Below are 23,065 nucleotides of genomic sequence, written 5' to 3'. Positions count from 1 at the left end.
TCCTAATTCCAATTCTTCCCTCAGAACGCTGCACCCAACATCCCAGCGGGGTGGGCCTCATTCCATCTTTTTTTTTTTTTTTTTTTGCCCTTTTGGAAACAAGCAAGAGCACCAAAGTCCCCGTTCAGCCCCCCCAAGGTGCAGGTTTCTTACCACTGCTAATGCCAGAGTTGGCAATGACTGTGGCCTCGCTCCACTGATCTGCACTGGAGACCGAGTAGGAGCGCTGGTGCATACCGTCCGGGCGGCTGTTGAAGGACACCAGACTGATCCCACTGGCCATCTGAGACACAGATGTGCTAGTAGTCACGTTCCCTAGGCACAAACGGAAAACAAATCGTGTCAATAGAGAGGACAAGAGGGGTTTTGCATCAGGATGGATGGGGGGATCTCGGCGAGAGCAGGAACAGGGGTTACTTCACCCACATGGTGACCCTCCCTGTAGTGCTGGAGCTGACGGTCCTGAGAGCAGCTCAAATCTGGCTAGGCAGACAAAAACACCCAAATTTTTATGGTATCACCTCATTCTGTTCAGTCACCCTCTGGGAAACACGATCTTCCGCCACCCTGCTGCCAGGCACACTCTCTGGAGCTTCTCTCGTGTTAGACTGCGCGCTGAAAATCACTTTATTCCTAAAAGCCACTGCTCATACAACTCAGCCAACTGCAAGAGTTTAAAACAATCCACCTCTAAATAATACCTGACACGGGTATGTCCCCCAAGAACACACTGATGGGGAGCACATGACTGCCAGCACTGAGGGACCAAGGGAAAAAAAAAAACTTTCCTGGACATTTAATCTTAAAACACCATCGTGACACGAAGCAGACACTGGACTGACTGCAGGTATCGTTCCTGGGGCTCGTCCCAGGAATGTGACACAAAAGGGGACAAACAAAGAACAGCCTTTACCCACTAAACACTTCTGCATTTTCAGCATCACCGAGGCCTAGGACATTAAAATGCTGGGAGCTGTGTGAGAGGGGGAGTGACAGGGACAGGTTTCTCACCATAAAACAGGACAAGCGGCATCTGGTTGAATACATTTTAGAGTAGAAACAATTAAAACCTTTCCAGAAACTCAGGTTTCTGATGGTCTTGCTTACAACTTGCTATGGGCCAAAACCTGCTCCACGGTTTTGGGTTCTGAGCACATTTTATTCCATTCCTAGCACAGGCTTTGCATATGATAAGGCCACAAAGAATTTACAGTGCCAGTTTCACTCCTCATGGCAGGCTCTCTAAAGGTGCCCCACAGGTCCTCTATGGACTGAAGAATACTCTTAAAAAACACATGCAAAGGGAAAGGAGCAGATGCAATATCATAACGTACCCTCACACTTTGCATTTCCATTGCACCTTCTACTGATGAGTTCAGAAAAATTAATTAATTAATTTTCAATGCTCCTGTGAGGTTGTTAATTATCTGCTATCATTTCCCCCATTTTTCAGAGGTTAAATGACCCAGGGCCACAAAGGAAGATTGTGGCAGACTTGAAAATAAAACCCAGATCTCCTGACTCCCAGTTCTATCATTATGTCTTTTCCCAGAGCAGCCTTTGGGAAGAAAGCAGAGCTTAGTGAACTACTTTGTGTTTATTAGAGTTGGCATAATTGTCCCTTTCTCTCCTCCCCTTTCCCAAGACAAAATCTCCTCTTTAGTCCTTTAACACAGATGCATCACAGTATCTGTGTCTTCAACGTACTTACTCAGCCCCCAAGAACTTCTGTCTGGCAATCCCCGCTTTGCAGACATGAAATACAGACAGAAAAACTCATTTGTTTAATTATGCAAAGTCTAAGGTGGGTTTTGGAACCATGTCGGCACCTCCCAAGGCATGAGACTACAGAGCAGAGGACTAAATTGTAATTCAGCGTTTCAAAACCGCAACAGAAAATGAAAACATGAGCTGACAAAAGTTGTGCTGTCTTAAAAGAAATCTCTCCTTCCAAATCAGCTTCTGTGACGCTTGCTTTGAAATCCCCTTTTCCTCTGGTTTTCACAATCCAGAAAAACGATGAATATTAATAAATTACTTGGATGATCCACCAAATTAACGGGAATGGCTGATGTGAGAGACAGGAGTTTGAGACCGAGTGGGTTCTACAAACTTGAGATTTAGCCCAACCTAGACACAACACAAGCTGTGATATTTTTATGCTGACATCTTCCACCTAGTCCACGAGTTTTTGAACACAAGTGTCCAATCACCTTCTAACCACGATGCAAAACCACAACCTTGAACAGAGAACATCAAGATTCCTATGCCATCATGTCAGCACCAAAAGCTCCACTCTCACCTTAGTGACATCTGAGGAAACTCCAACCCCACGCTGTGATGTGAACCTGTTGAGACGTGACTTATTCTGGAAGCCAAAGAAGAATCTTTCTTCCACTGCACTCCTCTCAAAGGTGTGGGCTGCCAGCACAAAACAGGTGCCAAGAACACTCACGTGACACTTTACTGAACTGTGATGAACCCAGCCCAGCTCCCTCTTTCCTACTGCCACAGCCTGGTAACCTTTATCCTGCAACCTTTATGGTAGTACTTATTCAGGATTAAATCCCACTTTGTCCAGGTGCTGCAAGGTGTGTATTTTCATGACATATCAGACCCATGAGCAGAGATCAGAAGGGCCAGACTATGGAAAATAGTGGGCCTTTCTTTTCCTGTCCCCCTCCTCAATGTGTTCAGCTCTAGCACAGACTTGTTACTTAGAACCTTATTTAAAAACCATTATTTCCCAATCCAGTGCTAGTTTTTCCACTTCTCAGTCCAACTGCAGGACCTGAATCCCACACTAGGCACTAAAGCTGCATGTGCCACACAGAGCTTCTCCAACACAGTCCCACAGTTCTTCCCACCTACAACGGGCAAACCCCAAACTAGACCTGGCAAAAGTCCTTTAACTTCCCTCATGGATAAAGCCTGGACAGCAGAAACCACCTCAGACCTTCAGCAGACAAGCAGGAGACAGTGAAAATAGGAGGTCAGCAGTGAAAATGCTGAAGATGTCCCTACCCACAGCAGGGGGGTTGGACCAGATGAGATTTAAGGGTCCTTCCAACCCAAACCATCCCGTGGTTCTCTGATCCACGAAAAGCAAAGCCTGTATGTTGGGTTAGGCACGTGCAGCCTCTCCATCCTGCGCCTCTTGTCCCCCGTGCACAGACAGACACCCATCTTCACATCCAGCCCAAGCTCCTGGCCCGCTACCTGGCCCATGCTGGAGCTGTCAAAGAGTTGCCTCTTCAAATGCATCCTACATGCATCAGCTGGTTGCTTAAGTTGATTAGCAGGGGGCAGTTAAATTACTATGCTAATCCATGTATTCTCAGCACTGTTTCCTTGATATGGATATGTGTATATGCTTACTGGGAAGCCTTGATTAGTTCAAGCTTCAATGTGTCAAAGGCTCCAGATTCTTTCCAAAGAATAATTTTAGCTGCACTCACGTCCCTAAAGTGTGGGAGCTGATTTGAAAAGGTACTTACCTCTACCATATGCTATTTTTCTTTAAACAATTTGCATTTCAAAGGGAATATGGCATTTATATTTGAATGAATATCAGTATGTTGCCAGAACTTGTCTCAAATGAGCAAAAAAAAAAAGATGCTGGTCTCCTATTGAACAAAAATGTTTTCATCTACCAAAGGAGCATCAAAGGAAGAGTTCCTCTTTCTAGCTCTAGACAGCTTTATTAAAACTATCTTTTCTGATGTTATAAAACACCCCGTTACGGCCGCGCTTACAAAACGTTCAAACAATTAAGCCCCACAAAAACCTACCCAAATTAAGATTCAAGGTAATTTCCAGGTTCGGCCACTGCTCAGCAGACGAGCCCCTAAGAAAAGTGAGCGTGCTCACACAAAACCCCACTTAAATACCCATTTATTCAGAGTAAATCGCTGCCAAGAGCAGGTGGAGGCAGGAGGAATTAAGCTGAGGAGTGCCTGCGTGGGGAGAAGCTGAGGGAAGCACACACCGGGGGCAGAAGGGGAACAAGGGAGTCACTCTGGCTCCTCACACACAGCCCTTTCGGATTTCCCAAACGGCAGAGCAGAAATGCAAGACATAGGAATGAAATGAAAATAACCAGGATTCACAGAAACACGGGACCGGACAGGATGTGAACAGTGTGCGTCTAGCAGGTAAAAGCCAAAAGGTAAAGGGTCTGTTGTAAAAATTGTAATAAAATATGCAATTAAGGTTGTAAGAAATGCTGTCTTACACATATGGAGTGACTTGTCCAACAAAAAATAAACCACTCACGGTTTTGGTCACGTTTGCCCCCGTAATGGAACAGTACGAGGGACAGCACGTCTGCAGCCCCTCTTTTGCTGGTTTTTAACTTAATAGTCCTGTGAATCATCACGGATTAGTGGAACAGGCACATCATTTCAAGCCTTCACCAACTACACCACCCACTAATTACAAATGCAGAACGAATATAATTCATAAGTAGACCCTGAGAAGTGAGTTACAAGTGACACAAAAAGACACTGGGCACAAATGATTTCCATTCCCCACTGCAGACACATCTGTGATTTCCTCCAAACAAATCAGCTACCAGAAGTTACATTCACAAGTGCAACTAATACACTCCTGGATTTATGAGACGAGCAGTCAGCGCAGGAGTTGTGAAGCAGAACTGTATTTTTCCATGAAGCAGCAGCGTATGAGACTCGCAGGGGGCTGCACAGAAAGACTGCATCAGATAAACTGCAGCCCTACTGCTCTGCTTTCACCATGTTTCATTTGTGCCAAGCTCCTCGTGTTCATGACGAGTTTCTCTTAAAAAAAAAAAAAAAAAAAAAAAAAAAGAAAAGAAAAAGAGAAGGAATAAAATAAACCTCTTAAGGCCAGAGGGCTGTGCTCACCAGCTGTTAGAACTAATGAAAAATACATTAGAGTTGTGGGTCAGGAAATCCTGACTCTTGATATCGGAGGGTTAATTGTTTCAAATCATGTTGGGTCAATTTGTGTTGCAGGAATTCTGGCTATTCTTGAAATGCCCTCTAATTCAGCAGCAGGCACTGTCAAGTAGGTTAGATTGGCTGTGGATGCCCCTTCCAAACCCACAGCCAGCACTGCTCCCTCGAGTCTCTTCAGGGTGAAAAGAGAAAGGGAGAAGCCCCATTGCTGGCTGCAAAAAGATGGGAAGCATTCCCTTCCCAACTTCAGCTCTGCAGAACGCTCGGAATGAATTCCCAGAGCTGTGCAGAAACCTTTCCAGTGGACAAAGCTTTCCCGAGAAGTGTCTGACCACCCCAGCTGTGCTCCCTGCCTCTCCTTCACCTACAGATAGGAACCTTGGGACCAGGAACCTTTGGGGATGGCTCTGCTGGGTTCCATTAGTACTTTGCCCCATCTTTTCCAGGTGCATCCTGCTCTCCACGCCCACTCTGCAGTTCGTGCGCTGCACTGAAATCTGGGGAAACAGCCACTTACAGCTCCGTGCCTCTCCCACCGAGGACAGTCCCATGCTGGGAAGGGAAGCCTTGCCCAGGCCACGTTCTGAGGAGACTGTGGGACATCAAGAGCTCTAAATTCCATAGCCAGGCTCTCGAGGTGGGGTAAAATTCCCTCAAGTATTGCCATGGATTCTGTTCCATCCCGACGGCAGTGTGCAAGCGGCACATGGTCTCTGCCCTGGCTTTATCAAGCACCTAAAATCACCTGAGGCTCCTCACACATCAAACAAGAACGAGTGAGAGGGGGGGGTTGCGAATAGGTCATCTTCCAGGTCTCCTCCAACCCAAACCATTGGGACTCTACGACAAAAATCTTTCCAAACCACACTGGTTCCAGAGCGGGAACTCTCCCTCAACACGCCGACAGTCGCTTTCAACATCGCAGCAGCAAACTCGCTTTTGAGTTTTACCTAAGTTTTAAGCCTTTTTTTTTTTCCAGAAGCATTTACTTACTGAACAAAATTCCTAAGGACAAGCAGCTATTCCTAAGGGAAGCCCTTCCATCTCCATCCCCGCCGAACTGGGCTCGATTAGCGGCGCACAAACCGAGCGGGGTCAATACTAATGAACAAACAAGGCAGTGCCAAGAAATATCCTGGCAGTGAAGGACGTGGTGCTGGGAGTATAACGAGGAAAGCTATTATTCTCAGAGCATGCCAAAGCAACACAGCAAGTGTGGAGGAAAATTAAGTCATCAGAGGAGACATCTCTTCTAAAAGAAAGTTAAACCCAAGATCTTCACTGCGGGCTTCTGCTCGAGATCCCCGACTATTTATTCTGCTGGGATCAAAGCCTGCTTTCCTTTCCTGGCAGGCATATTATTATTATTTTTCTGTAGCTTTAACAAATAACAGTAATAAATAAGATATGCTTGGCTTTCTGGGCAAGTCCTGATTGAGGTTATCTGCTTGTTCAGGGACTGCAGCTCCAAGACCCAGAGGTGAGTGTTTTGCTAGCAAAAACTCTGCTTTGTATTGCTCTTATTGGGCTGTGAACCCCGACAGGAACCGTGGATTTAACTTCGTGAAAAATAACAGCAGAGATCAAAATCATTCTGAGATAGGTACAGCAGAGCACGTGCAGGGCCCTGAGGCAAAGGATGTAAAATGCCTCCTAATCCCTTCGACTGTCTGTGGAAATTATTAATAACGGCATTGGAGACGGGGTGGTGGGTCCCACCTGCGCGCTGCATCGGGATGCAGAGATGCACTGGGCTAACTTTGCGAGCTTCCCCGAGCTCCAACCCTTCCCAAACCCTGCCAGAGCCTCCTGGGGTGGGGAGGGACCACTGCTGGCATTCACCGCCTCCTCAGGAAACAGAACAAAGAAACTTTATTTTCGCAAAAGAGACAATAGATACGAATGCGAGATGACTTTTTTTCCCTTTTTTTTTTTTTTTTAATAGCTATTGCCACTGTAACAGCAGCTAAGTGAATGCATGTCTGCAGTGTGAGCAGTTTTGATAAACAGCCTCTGCGGGCCACACAACGGGGATAATGTATCCTTAAGTACTGCCAATGAGCTGCCATTCTGCACAGCCAATTACTTCTGTGCGTCTGTCACTCAAAGGAAAAATGACTGAGCCCATTAGATCAAACCTTTGTCACTGTTCCTAATGCACTCTTAGGCCTCATTAATCTGAGGGAGCAGCAACACAGCCGCCGGTGCCTCATTGCCTCCCCCACAACAGGCCCACGTGAATCTTCTCATCTCTCCCCCAAGTGCACCACGTTAATCAAGCTCTCCTTATTACCCCGGTCCCTGTCACGGCGGAGAGCGCTCTCTCTCTTAAATGCTCTCATTATGGTCCATCTTTAGAGCCGGCTGAGTGGGGAAAAAAAAAATTAAAAAAAAAAAAAAAAAAATAGAGGGGGGGAAAAAAAAAAAACAGAGCCAGAGAGAAAGAGAAGAGGAAAAAGCAAGTCCGATCACATTAATATTCATGACAATAATTAGTATTCTAGGTCACTGAATATTCATGCTATTAGTTCGGTTTTTTATGGGTTTGCTGGATGTCCTGATTGCTGGAGTGTGGAGGAAAACAGCATGGTTGGGACTTTAGATGTCAACGGCAGTTCAGTACTCCAAACACATTTGTGATTTTTTTTTTTTTTTTCCCTCCCCCATTTTGTAAATCAGCTTCAACCCTCCCGACGGCTTTAGTATCTTAAAATCACAGGGGGAAAAGCACAGACAATCCTGCAAAGGTCTGAACATCCAACCAGTTTGTACTGCGCCATGCGACCATCAAGACACCGGGATTTCATCGGGTGGACAAGGCAGATCTGGGATTTTATCCAGGACACTGAGGCATGAAAATCATCCAGAGGGAAAGAGGCACGTGGGCTCCAGTCACCTGCCTGAAGCTCCACAGCACATTCCTGCCTTTTATCCACCTCATCATCATTGAGGATTTGCCCACCTCGAGAAAGGATCCTCAAGACAGCTCATTATTCCTTTTTTTTTGCTTTTTCCCTGAAGAGAAAAATCTCAGCAAACTCATTTTTCTCAATATTTAACGAACGCAGTTATTTTATCAAATATTTATTTCATTATTGCTAATATGTGCCCTGCTCCTTTTCTCCCATTGTTAAGGAATATAGGGTACTATATTTTACTATAGTATACTATAGTTTGTATTTCTCTAGTTATGGAAAGGGAGAATCCTAGTCCAAAGGAACCAGAGAAAATGACCTTGAGGGATCCCCCTCTAGTGGGATGAAAGGGAAATCTCGGATGCACTTGAAATTGGGCTTTTTTCCTTCGAAACAAGCAAACTGCCAACTTCTCCTTCCCATGGCTGCAGCTGTATATCACTGACCCAACAGCAAAGCCGCCCAGATGGAAAATTGACTTGGGTGATTAACGGCAAAAGCGAGTCACAAACTCGCTTTTGTGATCTGTGGCAAACGCGAAAAACTCGCGCTGAAGTTGAAGTGCGGAAAACGCTCCGCGTGAAGTCACCTCACGTCCCTCACCTGACTCCAGAATTAGTGACAACCAACTCCCAACAACCAACCTCTGGCCAACGGGAACCACAGCCCATAGTCCTCAGTCACCCCCACGCAGGGAATTCAGAGCAGAGTCCAGAATTTAGGACTCGGTTCAGCGTTTATTTGTATAGCAGCACCCAAGATCCAGGGGCTTTGGAAAAACTGCCCACGGTAGCAAGCTCTTGGCTCGGTAAACGGTTTTACTCATCCTCAACCTGACTATTACATCTGAATCCTCACAGTGACCCCCAATTAAAAAAGATTATTACATGATCCACAAAAAACACTGAGGGTTTGATAGATGATCACAATTAATAACGGACAGGAACCTCACAGTGATGAGAACGTGAAGCTGCCGTTCCTGCAGCATCTGAAATGTCACAAGCAGTTAGCAGATAACCATCTTCAGCACACTTAACAATGGCCCTGCAACTAACACATTTTGGGATTCTTCACACACTGTACAGGCACCATTTTAAAGGAAATTTAATAGCACCAAATTATTTAAATGAAGTGTTAATCAGGAAACAATTTATCTCTACACCATAAGCTATTTTTAGATGTGAACTTTCTACATCAGTGGCTCTTGCTACAGCTCAGGCTTTGGGTTGTTTGGAGAGGCAAGAAATAAATGACTCCTGGGAAAGATTTCAGGAGTAAGTTCACCTTCAGGTCAAGCAGCTCAAATCCAACCCAGTTCAGGAGTGAATGAAACCTGGACACACTCCTGGCTCCAAAGTCAGGCTGAGTCAGCTCCTGAAGGGCAGAGAGACTGGCCTCTGGGATAGACAGGACTCTGGCCCTGCTCCCAGCTCTTAGAGAAAGCTAAAACTGAGAAAGTCCAAGAATTACCCTTTTCTGAAGGACTCCCAATGGAGCTGCATCAACCAGTGCCATGGAAATGTAATTTAAATTTCAGTCCTTCAGCATCGTTTGTCAGCTTGGATTGAAAATACCACAGAAGTGACATCATTTTAGATTAAAGAGAGTAAACACCCATTTCCCCCAACTCACAGATTCCTACCAAGTTAGTTTACAAGTGTGAGCACCATCCTTAAAACCACAGCTAACAACCTGTTACTCAAAGTCTACACAACAAAAACAACACAACTAAAACAACCCTGCATCTCTCTGTATTTTCTGGGAGAAGCTGGCACACAGAATCCCAGTTCTTACACCCAAATTGCACCTCCAAGAATCCAAGAAAAGACCAGTTTTCAAATCAAAGTCAACCTTTTTCCAGGCAAGGTGCTTTGCTTTGCAACAGCAGGAGCAGCCCAACCTTCTTACTCCTTTCTCTGCTTTCTGATAGAGCACACAAAATATTCATTTTTCCAACTGCTGTTTCACTTCCAGTTTGCTCACTGTCCCACCATGACTGTGACAATGGACTGTGACTTGATGTCAAGGGAAAAATATTCTTCCCAGCCCTTGTGCCAGTGGAAACGCAGCGGGGAAGAGTAATCCAGAGGTTTTTTAATTCATGCATTCTCATAAAGGTCTTCTTTTTTTCTCTTTATTTTTTACATCTCTGAAATGCCAGCTCTCAAGGACTGGAACTGAGATTGTGCCAAAGAACTGAGCTTGTCCTTCCTGAATTCCCAACATTGTCCTGACCAGCCTCAATCTCTCTATCCTGCCCACAGCACTGCTACGGGAAGCACCTTGGGAAAGACCCTCTCCGTGTGGGAGGAAATTGAAGGTGTCTGATCAGTCACTGAGGTCCAAAACTGCTTTAGAGAGAGAGGGGGATGAGAAGAAGGAGGATCTTGAGCTGCTGTGCTGCCTCACAGACCATGGTGGGATCAGAAGAGCGGTTGAATCATGAGAAATAATACTCAGAGAAAACTATTTGCTGAAATATGAACTTGAAATATCAGTTACAGGCCATCAAATAGGCGTTTGATCCATAGATTTCTTGGCAAAGTTGGCAGTGAAATCCATCCTCAAGGGGCAGCTTACAAGTAGTGTTTAAGTGTCAAATGGAGGCATCATCCAAGACAAGCAGCATTTGACTTTTGGGGAAGTGGTAATGTGAAGCAGAGAAAATATAATGAATTTACAGGCCTAAAAATCGAAACAGCAAATGCTAATTCTTCCTGTTCGGTCTAAACCTCCTCCAAATGGCAGGTCCATGTACAGAAACCTCTCAGTGAGACAAGTGACAAGTTCAGCCCTATGATCCATTTTCAAGACTCAAGCCACTTTTCCCAGCGCTAACAAGTGAGGGGAAGCTCTGAGGCAGCAGCACAGCCTGCAAGGGATAACCTGCAGATGTTCTGTGTTGCATGGCAGGCAACTGCAGATATTCCAGGTGTCCTCCTGGCACTGCAGAACTCAGCCCAAGTACCCACAGGTCCCACACCCATCAGGAGCTGTGTCCCTGCCACATCAGAGCTCAGATGAAGACGGCAGGCACAGCTTGGGACAGCGCCCTTTTTTCCTTTCTTCTCTTTCTTTTCAATCATCCTTAACTGATTAGCAGCTCCTTTTTATGTTTGCTTTTAAGCCAGTAACAAGCAGCAGATGCTGACCAGACATCAACAACAGCAAAGTCTTTCAGTATTTCTAAGCAAGAGGACGAAGAAGCCAAGAGGGAGGAGAGAAGCTCCAACTATTCCCACAGTGTTGTTTGAAATTCACTATCTATGTTGCCCAGCATTTGGAATTTCTGGCATAATTCTGACTTCTTTCTGCGTGATCAAACCTCAGGCTGGCCAGGACACAGACACAGTGAGAGCTGCCTGCTGTAAACTGTCAGGGTAAGTTTCCCTCCGACCTAGCAATCCAAGTAGATGCCAAAACGTGTAAATTCCATGCTATAAACCTTAAATTCTTACATATCTCTAAATATGTTCCCAGAAACTCGCTTCTCTGAAGCTATCAAGTAATTTTGGACTGTGTTCTAATGTGTTTAAAGCTGAAATATCTTTATTTAAACGTCTCACCTGCCATTTATTGACTCGGTCCAGCACTTTGCTTCCCTAAATTAGGAAGTATATTGAAAACCAAAGACTCCCCACACCCAGTCATCTAAATTATATAGTGAACTGGAAAAAAACAACCTAACGAATAACGTTCTCTTATGAACTCTTCCGTTGCCAAGTCACAACCTGAAAAAGAGGTGGATGAAATCATGGCCTCAGACACCTCAGGTCCCAGCCTGAGATCTCCAGGGGTGTCTGCTCCAGTGGCACCACTTTAAAGACCCATCTCCAGCAGTACCATTCACAGTTGGAAGGAAAAAAACCCCAAACTTCTCTGTTTTCTCCTAATAAAGGGGAATGTCTCAAAAAAGCAGGGAATTACAGCTTGGCTTGAAGGACTGGGGGTTGGAATTAGATGGTTTTTAAGGTCCCTTCCAAACCAAACCAGCCTGATTCTATGAAGCACGAGACAGATCATTACTGTCCAAGAGAAGACTCCTGAATACCCAGGAATCCCAGGGTTGCTCATCCTGGTGGGTTTTGTACAGGGACAGGAGCGTGGGGATGGTTTTGCTGGCACATGCAGGAGGTGTCTACGTTACCCATAAATGCAAAAGGCACTTGGCACTTTATGGATGTCATCCCAAACATGCTGACAGAACTTCCACTAGACCATTATGAGTTTTGCACAAGCTGTGCATTTTACAAGATAAATTGTCTCAAATGTTTTCCCTTAATGCAATTTTTTAAAATCCACTTAGCTGTATGGACAAGTACTTCAGCAAACAATAAACATCTTTGTTTAGAGCTCATAAACCACTTCCATCAATGAATTAAAACCGCTTTCCGAAGATGAATCTTGCTGTTAGAAGAATGTATAATACTGAACTTCCCAAAAGCAGAAAGAAGGGCTGTGGATCTCCCCAGGAAGCCTTAAAAAGCCCTTTCAGATCATACAGCATTTGCTTTTTCGAAGTATTAGATAAGAGATGGTAAATTCCTCCCATATGTTAATTACTGTGAAATTATGTAGGGTTTTGGCAAGTCCAAGGTAACAAATACACAAAGAGACACTGAAGCCTACTCAGAAACTCAGAATCTCGCCTGAGGGACAGATCAGCAGTCAGGGCTTAAAAACTTCCACGTCAGTGGGTTTGTAAATCCCAGAACAGTTTGGGCCAGAAGGAATCCTAAAGTTCAACTAATTCCACCCCGTACCATGGGCAGGGAGACCTTCCACGATACCGAGTTGCTCTGAGCACCACCAGCGTGGCCTGGAACACTTCCAGTTATTTAGAGATCTCCATCTCTATCCTGGTTGTTCACGAGAATTCCTTACAGACACTGGAAATGCAGGTTTTCTCCCATTTTTTTTTTTTCCCCTAGCAAGGTGTCCTCTTACCTGAATTTGGCGAGATGTGTAAACTGCTCATGTCTTTGGAGAGGCCGTTGGTTTTGGGGCTGGAGATAGGGGCACAGGCTGATGTGGCTCGGGGTGGCCTCTTCCCGGGGACCTTCACAGTGGTTCTCAGCAAGTCGATCTCTTTCCCATGAACGTTCTGCATGTAATCCTGCAGAGAGAGGAGAAAACCCCAAAACCCAACATCAGACAGGGAGTTCTGTAAGCAACAGGATTAACAAACCTGGTTTCACAAGGCTTTAGCCCTACATCCCCTGCCAGTGCCCACCATATGGTTTTCCCCTTCCTTCCATGTTCCTGATAATCCCTTCCACAATTCTCACAATTAACCTCAAAAGTCTGGAGCTTTCTCATGGATCCTCCAACTACCAGTTGGGTAAGAGGTGATTCACAACACAGCCATGTGTGAGAATTCACCAGCTAAAGGTCCCCAAAGAGAAGAAGAAGACAAGGCTGGGTGTCCCTCCTGAGCACATTTACTTGCATCTCCTCTCTGCCAGAGTTTCTTTCTCCCTCAAATTTGACTGGAATGTGTCAGCAGGCCCATTCTGTAACCCAAGTTACAAAAGGGCCCTAGCAGGAAAAGGTTTCAGCAATTCCAACGTTGTTTCCTTAGAATATGACACTTCCTGCACTTACACAAAGCATCATCAAAAGGGAAAAAAATCAGGCAAATTGCATCTGATAAGAGCAAACACAGGGAGCTGGAAGCAGAAAAAGCTTTTGCTGATTCCTGCTTGGAAAGCTCACAAAGGGGAAATAAACAGGAAAGCAAATAGACATGGGTGTTTTTATCAGGGGGCAAATTGATCCTGGGATACACCAGCAGAGATATTTCCAGGGGAAATGGCAAATGTTAAAGCCAGCACACAAGACACTGAAGTGCTCATCTCCTGCTCCACAGGGCTATGGTCACTCACATTCCAGACAAAAATAACTGAAACTGCAACAACCATGAGGACATGAAAAGCAACAAAGAGATGCTCTCTTAAAGAGGACACGCAAGAGGGGTGGCACAGGAGAGTAAACTCAGGGGTGAAAAGGGGCAAGAGCATTGCACAAAAAGATATCTGGGCTGCCCAGAGAAGCTGTGGCTGCCCCTGGATCCCTGGCAGTGTCCAAGGCCAGGTTGGACATTGGGGCTTGGAGCAACCTGGGATAGAGGCAGGTGCCCCTGCACATGGCAGGGGATGGAATGACATGAGTTTTAATGTCCCTTCCAACCCAAACCACTCCAGGACTCTGGGATTAAGGACCCCAAGAGAAAAACAGCAATTTGAGGTGGCTGGGAGAAGATCTGAGCTCCCACTTCACAAGAAATTTCCTGAATTTACCCAAAATCCATATCACTGCTGCCACAATCCAGGGAGCTGATTGCTCCCCCCTCAAGATTCTTTCGCCTTTGACAGTTTTTACAACACAAATTATTTATTCTGCTCAAAACCCATCAAAAATCTGGACCAGCAATAATTACTTCATAGTTAACACAAATCAGTGATAAAACCCTCAAATTGGCAGCTTATTTTTCCCAAGCTGTCTGGGAATTATTGACAGGAAAAGTAGGGTCTGAACAACTCGTGGGGAGAGGAGACAGAGCTCTGCTGCCAGGAGAAAAACAAAGGCACTTCACTCAGGAAAATTCCTTTACTAGGTGTTGGAAAACAAACATCTTTCATCCATAAATTATGAACTTGGCGGAGCTTCTTTTTCGGGTTTCACTTCTTCACAAATTAAAATACAACATGCAGAAGATAATGGAGCATTTATTGCTTGTGGGCTCTGAAGTGAGGTTTAATCAGAGTGACTAAACCTCGGCACGTGCTATTTTCTAACGGTTTTATTTCATGTACAACCAACTTAAATTGGGGAAGGGAGTTTTGGATCCAACTCAGGCGAAGGGTGGGTGTGATCTCACAACTTGAGATGTGGCAGGGTGTTATTAGAGGTCCTTTAACTGGGTGTAAACCAGGCTGAGGTGAGCCACAAAACCACTTGAGGAAGTGAGGGAGTGTTGGCAAACACAAAACCAAAGCGTTGCAGCCGCCGCTAGAGCGAAGCGCCCAAACAACAGATGCCGGGTAGGTATTAATGTCAGCTTAAATATTTATGGGCATATATCAAATGTAAATAATAAAGGCCCTTTCATCGTGTGCAGGATGCACGGTGATAATCTGCGGCTCTCCCCGAGGAGGGGAGGGCAAGGACCTCGTTCCCAGCCCCGTCAGATCCGCGCTCAGGGAACCAAAGTTCAAACTACAAAATGATGCCGGGGCTTCAGAGACGCAATGGAGGGTTTGATCAGATTAGAACAGATGAGGGTCTTGCTGTCATCTGGAATATGCTGTGTTAAAGAGAAGACAGCAAGCTGGATTTTGATATGCAAATGGTACAGGGATAACTCCCCGAGATGTTAGTTGTAGAAAATGCTGATCCGAGAAAAAAGGGGAAAAAAACCCTTTAACAAGGCGTGAGGGTAATTCAAAGCCAAGTACTTTTAAACAGCACTTAACAAGTCCCTAGAGCCCACTCAACAGTGGGCCACCCCAGACGTGCCATCTTCTGCCCCTCAACAGCTTGAAAAAGTAGTAATTGCAAATCCATTTGCATTTTTCTTCTCAACTTGTCTGTGTTCATCATTTAGCAAGGCGGGGGGGGAAAAAAAAAAAAAAAAAAAATTAAAGCCAGCAGCAAAGCAGAGGGACCCCTCCCCAAACATGTGGCGCAGAGGAGACGCGGGCGCCCCGATCCCCCACGCCCTGCGCTCGCACCTCCGCCGTCGCTTGTTTTTTACATTTCGCTCCTAATTATGTTGCATCTATTGCCATACACTTAATTAGCTGCATTAATGTGATTTCTTTTCACATAGTCAAGCAATTAAGAGCTATGATTGAGTTTCATTCAATTAGCCTCAACAAACATGCTAATTGATGTCCCAGATGCAAATGAGGTGCAGTGAGAGAAACCTGCTAGCAATCGAGACTTGTGGTGGGGGACCCGGGGCTCGCAGCTCGCTGGCAGCAGCACGGCTTAACACGGCTCCCCCTCCTCCCAGGGCAGGGGGAACACCAGCCGTTAGTGCCTGCGCTGTCCCAAAGAGATCCCTACAGGAATCACAGGACTGAATCCAATCGGCGCCGTCTCCGGTTCCGGCGGAACGTTCCAGTGATCCCGGGATCCGAGGGCTCCCCAAGGTCTCCGCGCCGGCTCCGAGCTGCAGAGACACCGGGCAGGTGATGGCCTGCAGTCAGCACTAACAGGCAGCTCCATCTTAGTCAGAGCGGGGCGACGCTGCCTCCGCATCCATCAATCCATAATCCCCCAAAACGCGCTCCCCGCGTCGATTCTCATCCCTTTTCGTCCCCGGGTTACCGCTCCGGTACGGCGCCACCGAGGTGTTAATTTGACTACTCAAGGCCATTGACCATTATCTGCAGGACTAAATAAACTGCTAAAGTATCAGGGGAAAATCAAAAAAAGCTGCATTGACTGAAGATGACACCAAATATTACTTGACGGCCTCACAAAATGAATTGCCTTGAGTAAGAAAGGAATGATGCGCCATGACACGGAATAATGTAAAGTAAAATTACTTTAGTTGTGCTCTTAATACAGCAGCTCTCTGTTCACAACAGCAGAAATTAATTTAACCAATTAACAGAGCAGAAGCCTTTCAGACATGCAAACTGAGCAAATGGGTATGACTGAGTTTTCTAAACAGGCCTACCAAAAGGAGACACCGCTGTTTTGGTGAGGTCTCTTTGTAATTCGAATGCTGTCAGTTGTTAAATGTATAGCTGTGCATCACAGTGCTTTCTGATGGTCCTCAAAGCTGGAGAAGACACTCTGCCAAGGGCCCCAGGCTGAACCCAAGCTATGTGGTGGCTCCAGCTTGATGCCTATGTCCAAGCTGGTCTTGGGCACTTCCAGGGATCCAGGGACAGCCTCTCTGGGCACCCTGTGCCAGGGCCTCACCAGCCTCACAGGGAACAATTCCTTCCCAATATCTCATCTGAATCCACTCTCCTTCAGCTTAAAACCATTCCCCCTTGTCCTATGCATGGTTGTGCTCTAGAGCCATCCTGAAGTTAAAGACATGGCCCAGATTATCAAAAACATGGATATAAAAAACATTATGGAGTTTGAGGGTTTTCAAATAATACAAGAGTGGTGGATAGGGAGAAAGCCCCTCACTAGGGTTGTAATTTTACACTGGGCAAAGGGGTTTCCAAGCTCACATTGAAACCGCTCACATTGGGATAAGCCACGTGTCACAACACTAAAATGTAAAAAAAAAAAAAATCTGCTCCTTCCTAGAGGTCCCCCCATGTTTCTTCCATCTGTCCCACTGCCACCCTTTTCCAATGCACCACATAAGAAATGAGAGACTCTTCAAGAACAGTGACTTTCCAAGGCTATAATGGTACACGGGTATGAATATCCCACTTTTTTCCTTCCTTTTCAGCTATTCCAATCTCTCAAAATCCCTTTTTTTCCATCACTTGGAACTAGGTTCTACGGTCTAGGCTAAAAATCCTCCTCAGATCTGTGCCTGGTTTCCATGGAGAGATGATGAGCGTCTAACCTATCCCTGGTAGTGTCCAAGTCCAGGTCAGATAGGGCTTGCAGGAACCTGGGATAGTGGAAGGTGTCCCTGCCCGTGGCAGGGAGGTGGAACAAAATGAGCTTCAAGGTCCTTTCCAACCAAAACCATTCAGTGATTCTGTAAAAAACACCTTAATTCTGTGGCAGTTCTCCCCCACTGTTCAATCGGACATAACACTCCTAAGGCTCCACTTACTGAGGTTGAAATAGTGTTTCCTGATCTGAGGCGTAATAAAAATTATTATGGAAAAGGAAGTTTATGATTGCACCTCTGGATGACATTTTAAAGACTGTGTGCAGCATATTTTTTGAAAGACAATTCCAATTTTGCGAGCTGACCTATTGGATCCACAAAACCTATTGTTCACCCTCAGCAACAACCAAATCCTCTTCCCCCCCAAACCAAGAGCGGCCCGGGAAATTGGATGGAGCCCTGACTTTTGTGCCTCTCTGCGGCAGTCAGACATCTTTATTGCAAAACGCCGTCTGGAAAAGATGCAAAACAAAATTGCTAAACTGCAAAAAGAAGAAAAGGGGTGGGGGGAGAAGAAGAAAAAAAACAAAAGGCCCCCTTCCCTTTGCTTATTGAGTTCAAAGGCATAACATGCAGCACCCTGCAGCAAATGGGAAGCTACACTAATTTTAAAGCCATAAAACGCTATAAAGTGCCCTGCGGGGCAGGACTACACTGGAGCTAGTTGCACCTAAATAAGCCATGGTTCATTTACTTCGCAGCTTAGCCTAATGTAATCATCAGCAGATTCCTAGCCTAGAGTTGTAACAGGCACGGAGCCGCTGCCGCCGAGGCGACACTCCCAGCCATGGAGGGGCCGCCGCCACATCGCTGTTGATTAGAAAATTTTTCAGTTTTGACAAGCCCTTAATGAACATAAATCGCTCTTTGATTGGTTTCCGTGTGGGGCCACAGGCACACCTAAGAAGAAACAACGACAACGACGAAGGAAAAGGTCTCCCCAACTCCTCGCCCTCACCGCTTTTCCCAGGAAGGGCCTGAGCCACAGCCGGACCGTGGGGATATAAGCCACAGCGGAATATATTCATCAGACGGTGCTGGGGAATTAGCTGTGCCCCCTCTCGCATATAAAGACGGCCGTAATACCATTCAGCCTCCATAATACACAGTTTATCTTAAGGAAAGCCATTGAATGTTATTTTCTGAGGAGAACAGAGGAACGGGAATGCATTCTGGAAAACACTGAGCATCCTCAAGCGCTCCGTCCTGACAAAAGGCAGGTCATCATGAATCTGTCTGCTTCACGCTGGGAATCAAGAATGTTAAATTTCAGTAATAAAAAGCACAGGGTATATATCTTTACCGTGGTGTTAATCAGCTCCATCAGCGTTGCAGGAGCAGGGGAGGAAGTCAGGGAACACTTGGAACGTAACAGCAACAAAGCGTTGGTCTTTTTGTAAATGAATCCCTTATTTGCATAAAATTTAAAGAAAATTCTTCCCCTTGCACTTCACTTCTCATTCAGCCTTTGTAATGAGAGCTGCTGTAAAAGACAAACCAGAGTTTTACCATCCTGAGTAATTTATGAAGCATTTATACCCACAGCAGTTAGCTCGGCTGGACAGGAAGCTCTAATTTTATAAACCCCCCTGATTAATTAATAGCTCGGCTTTTGCCTCTTAAATTGCAACTCATTCTGATCCTCAAGTCAAGAATTTTCCTTGACTTTCTGAAGAAGGAGCAGACAGATAGAACACTGAAATGTGTGTTTGTTTCAGCCTGTGCAGCTCTGCCAAAGCACAGCTGCGCTTGCCACCCTACTGAGTGTCTGCTCCCTTGAGGGCACAGAGGCCTGGACAGATCCTTGTGGGTCCCTTCCCACTCAGGATATTCTGTGGTTCTGTGATCTTCAGTTTTATATTTTTCTCCCAGATTTATCTTCACTCCATTGCATCTTTCATATTAAGACAATGAAGAAGTTCTCCAGGAAGATCAAAAGGGACTGAGTGATCTATACAGCTAGAGCACTTTAAAAAAACCAGAAATTACTATAATAGTATTTAACTGTTCCTATAATTTCATTTTCTTCTATCCTAACCAATGTTTTAGGCATGCTAGCGGGTGCAACAGTAACTACAATAAAAGCTTACACAAGCTTCAGATTTATCTTCACCAATACCCAAACAGCAGGATTTGTTTCGATCACTGCTCTCTCAGGAGGGAGAGCTACATCACACATGAAAAGCAACACAGAACCCCAGACTGGTTCAGGGAAGGGACCTTAAAGCCCATCCTGTTCTACCCTTTGTCATGGACAGGGACCTTCCACTACCCCAGGTTGCTCCAAATCCTCCCCAGCCCGGCCTTTCCAGCACTTCCAGGGTCCTTTTGTCAGTCCAAGTCTCTATTTACTGGAGGCTGCTTTGAGGATTAGTTGTTGATAGGAAATGCCAATTTAAAAGGCCCTTCAGAGCCAGCCAATATCCAGCTTTATGCTCCTTCAGAGCAGGAACAGGAGAGCGGGGTGTTGGACATACACGATGGTATTTTAGAAATATATGAGCATGAATATTTCTATTAAAGCAACACAAACAACACACTTCAGAGCTATTGAACTGTCTGAGGTAACACAACCCTGGAAATAAGGCTGAGCTGCAACGATGGCTGTGAGGGATATCCCTAACAGCAATGGGAGCGCGGTTCCCTCGGCCCGAGCAGCACCAGGCTCTGGGTGCTGACTGGCCACAAGGACACCACACTGCTCTCAAGGATGAGGGGAGATGGGATCCTGCATTTGCAAGCAGGCTTTCTGCTTCCAAACAGCTCAGGAAAATCACAAGAGCTGGTAACAAACATTTCAACTGCAGCTCTGAGAGAAATGCTGAGATCTGAGGAAAGTGCATGGAGCTGCAACACTTCCAGATACCATCACAGAGGACATTCTCAAAAGCCTCCTGCTTCCTGCCATCTGCTTTTTCTGGAGGAAATGGCCAAGCAGAGAAAGCTCAGATGAGACCTCAAGTCTTGGATTTCACAGTGTCTGGGGTTTGTAGAGTCTTGCGAGAGGATGTGTCCATATGATGTATTGCTGAAGCTCTTGTGCCAAGTTTAGCTCAGTGTTGGATCTGACTCCTTACCAGGCTGAAATGCTGCCTTTAAAAAAACCCAAACAACCATACAATTTATTTAAGGGTAGAAAAACACTGCTAAGCTCGTGTGGGCCGCTCACCCAGCCAGCACTCTATTTAAGGAAGAATTTGGACCCATGACTACTGTCAGATGAACTGAGCAGATCAGGTGAATCCACACCTCCCTCACGGAGATAAAGCCAGATATCCCCCCTGATCACGTTTACAATCCCCAGGTCATCACAGCAGACCAGTGAAGATGAAGGTTAAAGGTTGCAGCAAGCTGTGTAGATACGCGGGGTTTGCATACCAGATGTGTTCTATATGGGCATTGCGCCTTCCTTCTCACGTATCTAAGAAGCCCTTCTTTCCCTATAAGGTGCCCCAGCACTGTGCTTTTATTTGAAATCAAATCTAGACCAAACTAAACATAAAAGGAGAAAACTGCCATTACCAAAAAAAAGCTGTCTGCAGCCTATTTTCTCCCTTCTTTTCATAAACGAGGCGCAGTGAGGGTGAAGATGCAAGAGCAGAGAATGGACATCCACAGCTGAAGCTTTGTCATGAGCTGACCTGTGGCATGCTGGCAGCCCTGTGGCAGGCAGCCAGCAGTGAGAGCCCATCAGCTATTCATGGGGACAAGGCTCAGATAAAGCAGCGCTGCCCAGCAGGTATCCCGGTGAATGCGTTCCGGGAGCGCCCGCGCGGGGCATCCCGCCATTAAAAAGCCAGGAGATGCCTTGACAAATTCCCCCGGGGCCCTTTGGGGAGGCTGACACGGAATTTGCCGGCCAGAATTTTAGTGATCCACTCCACGGCTCTGCTCCAGAAGCCCAAGATGAATAGGGAGCTCTGGTGAACTTTGAAGCCTGGAGGTCAAAGTTCTCTCTCATTATCCCCAACCATTTTCTATCGGCGGAGCTCATCGGCTTCCCAAGGGACAGGAAGGTTTGAGGCTCTTGAAAAAACCTGACATGACCAAGTCAGGAAACAGTAGGGTGCTTATGTACACATATTTTTCTCTTCTCCCGTTTCCCTCTCCCCCCACTTTCCTGAAAAGAAACGAGAGGGATTTCGCTATTGTGTCAAACATCAACCTGGTGGCATCAGGAATCACTCATGGAGCTGGCACAATGCCGCGCTCATTTCAGCGCTGCCAAACACCCCTGACCCTCCCAGGGACGCCTCCTCTGCAAGAAAGGGCCTAATTTGATTTTTTCCCTCCCCACCTCAAAACCTTTCATTCCGTAGACAACGCTTTCAAGGAGGATGTCAGGGCTGGATTCATAATACTTACTTTCTACATTAAAGCCACTGCTTCGTGCCTGAGCCGCCACCAAATGCACCTGGCAGAGACAACTGATCCACCCGCAGCCAAACCTCGAGCAATATTTAACACAGCGCTCACTATCAGCCACTAAACACTCTAACTGGTCCTTCCAACACAGGATGTTAGGCTCTGACTCAAACCACAGGCTGGACAGACCAAACGAGCTCCTAAACTTCCTTTTTCTGCCACCACTAGAGGCCAGCCCACTTTTCACTGCAATTAAAAATTCACTCCAGAATTAAAAGGGCAATGTTTTGATTAACTGAAATGACCTGCACATTTGAAACAACCTAAATCTGATTAGAGCCAGGCTTTACACAAGTTTAGGAAACTGACTTTAGTTGGCCAACAAAAGCTCTTTTCTTCACTGCTGCCTAATGGGAAACTTGGCAGGAATAAGGCCCTGGTATCTTCAAAACAGGGTAAGATATCACCCCAGCAATGCAAGCACAGCATTAAAAATTCATCACTTTGTTGTAAAAAAAGGAACAAAAAATTACTGACAAACAAAAACCAGCAAAACCAGACCAGAAACACAAGTATCAGAGCTCTGTTTTGGGGAAGACGCTCTCACCTGGCCATACCCAAGAAGAAATTGTGACAACAAAGTTTAGTACAAAGTGTACTGAGAGTGTGACTGACTGAAAACATCTGTGGTTTCCTCGCAAACCCCTCCAATCCACGCAAGGAGAAAACGGCGACATCGAGCCCAGCACCTTCTTCTTGGGGTGGGGGGGCACGGTGGGGGACAGAGGGAAACAATTACAGGCTGGTAATTACTTCTTCTTTAAATGGATTCTCTCTAATCTCCGATGGATTTACCTCTAATCTCAAAGTAATTACGTGTAACCTCAATGGATTCTTACTCTGGGGGCGACGCCGCAGCTCCGGGGGAGCATGCAGAGGAGAAGTTTCTCCATTGTCTGCCAGAGCAATGAAAAACTCACACGTGCACGGCCCTGCCAGGAACAATAGAGCCTTTTCCAGCCGCCAGGAAGGGGCCAGGGCACACAGCCTCCTCCTTGCTTGATGACCAGCACAATCTAAGGCAGGCTCAGGTGGCAGCTCCATGGGGGAACGCAGTATCCGTGCTCCCCTTCTGGGAGCAAACCGATACACAAATTTGGGTATTTCAGGGCTACTTCACAGCAGAATCAGTCAAATTTAGAGGCACTAAAGGTGACCAAATTGGGCAGAAAGACATGAACTACATC

General features: G+C 45.9%; 1 protein-coding gene across 9 annotated transcripts in view; it reads right to left on the bottom strand.

The window, feature by feature from the left end:
* The window catches only part of AGAP1 (ArfGAP with GTPase domain, ankyrin repeat and PH domain 1), a 305,411-nt gene that overhangs the window by 97,361 nt on the left and 184,985 nt on the right, over positions 1 to 23,065 (bottom strand). For 7 of the 9 annotated variants that reach the window (XM_040068857.2, XM_040068859.2, XM_040068858.2 and 4 more), the window contains 2 exons: positions 12,800 to 12,968; positions 154 to 315 (listed from right to left, as the gene is read on the bottom strand). In XM_040068857.2, coding sequence (XP_039924791.1) covers positions 154 to 315; positions 12,800 to 12,968 — 331 coding nt within the window. The remainder of the gene's footprint in view (positions 1 to 153; positions 316 to 12,799; positions 12,969 to 23,065) is intronic. The other 2 variants (XM_040068863.2, XM_040068864.2) reach the window with 1 other exon arrangement.

This window comes from Hirundo rustica, chromosome 7 (genome assembly GCF_015227805.2).
Source record: "Hirundo rustica isolate bHirRus1 chromosome 7, bHirRus1.pri.v3, whole genome shotgun sequence".
Taxonomy (NCBI): domain Eukaryota; kingdom Metazoa; phylum Chordata; class Aves; order Passeriformes; family Hirundinidae; genus Hirundo; species Hirundo rustica.
The sequence above is the reverse complement of the archived record's forward strand: the minus strand, read 5'-3'. Positions and strand labels throughout refer to the sequence as shown.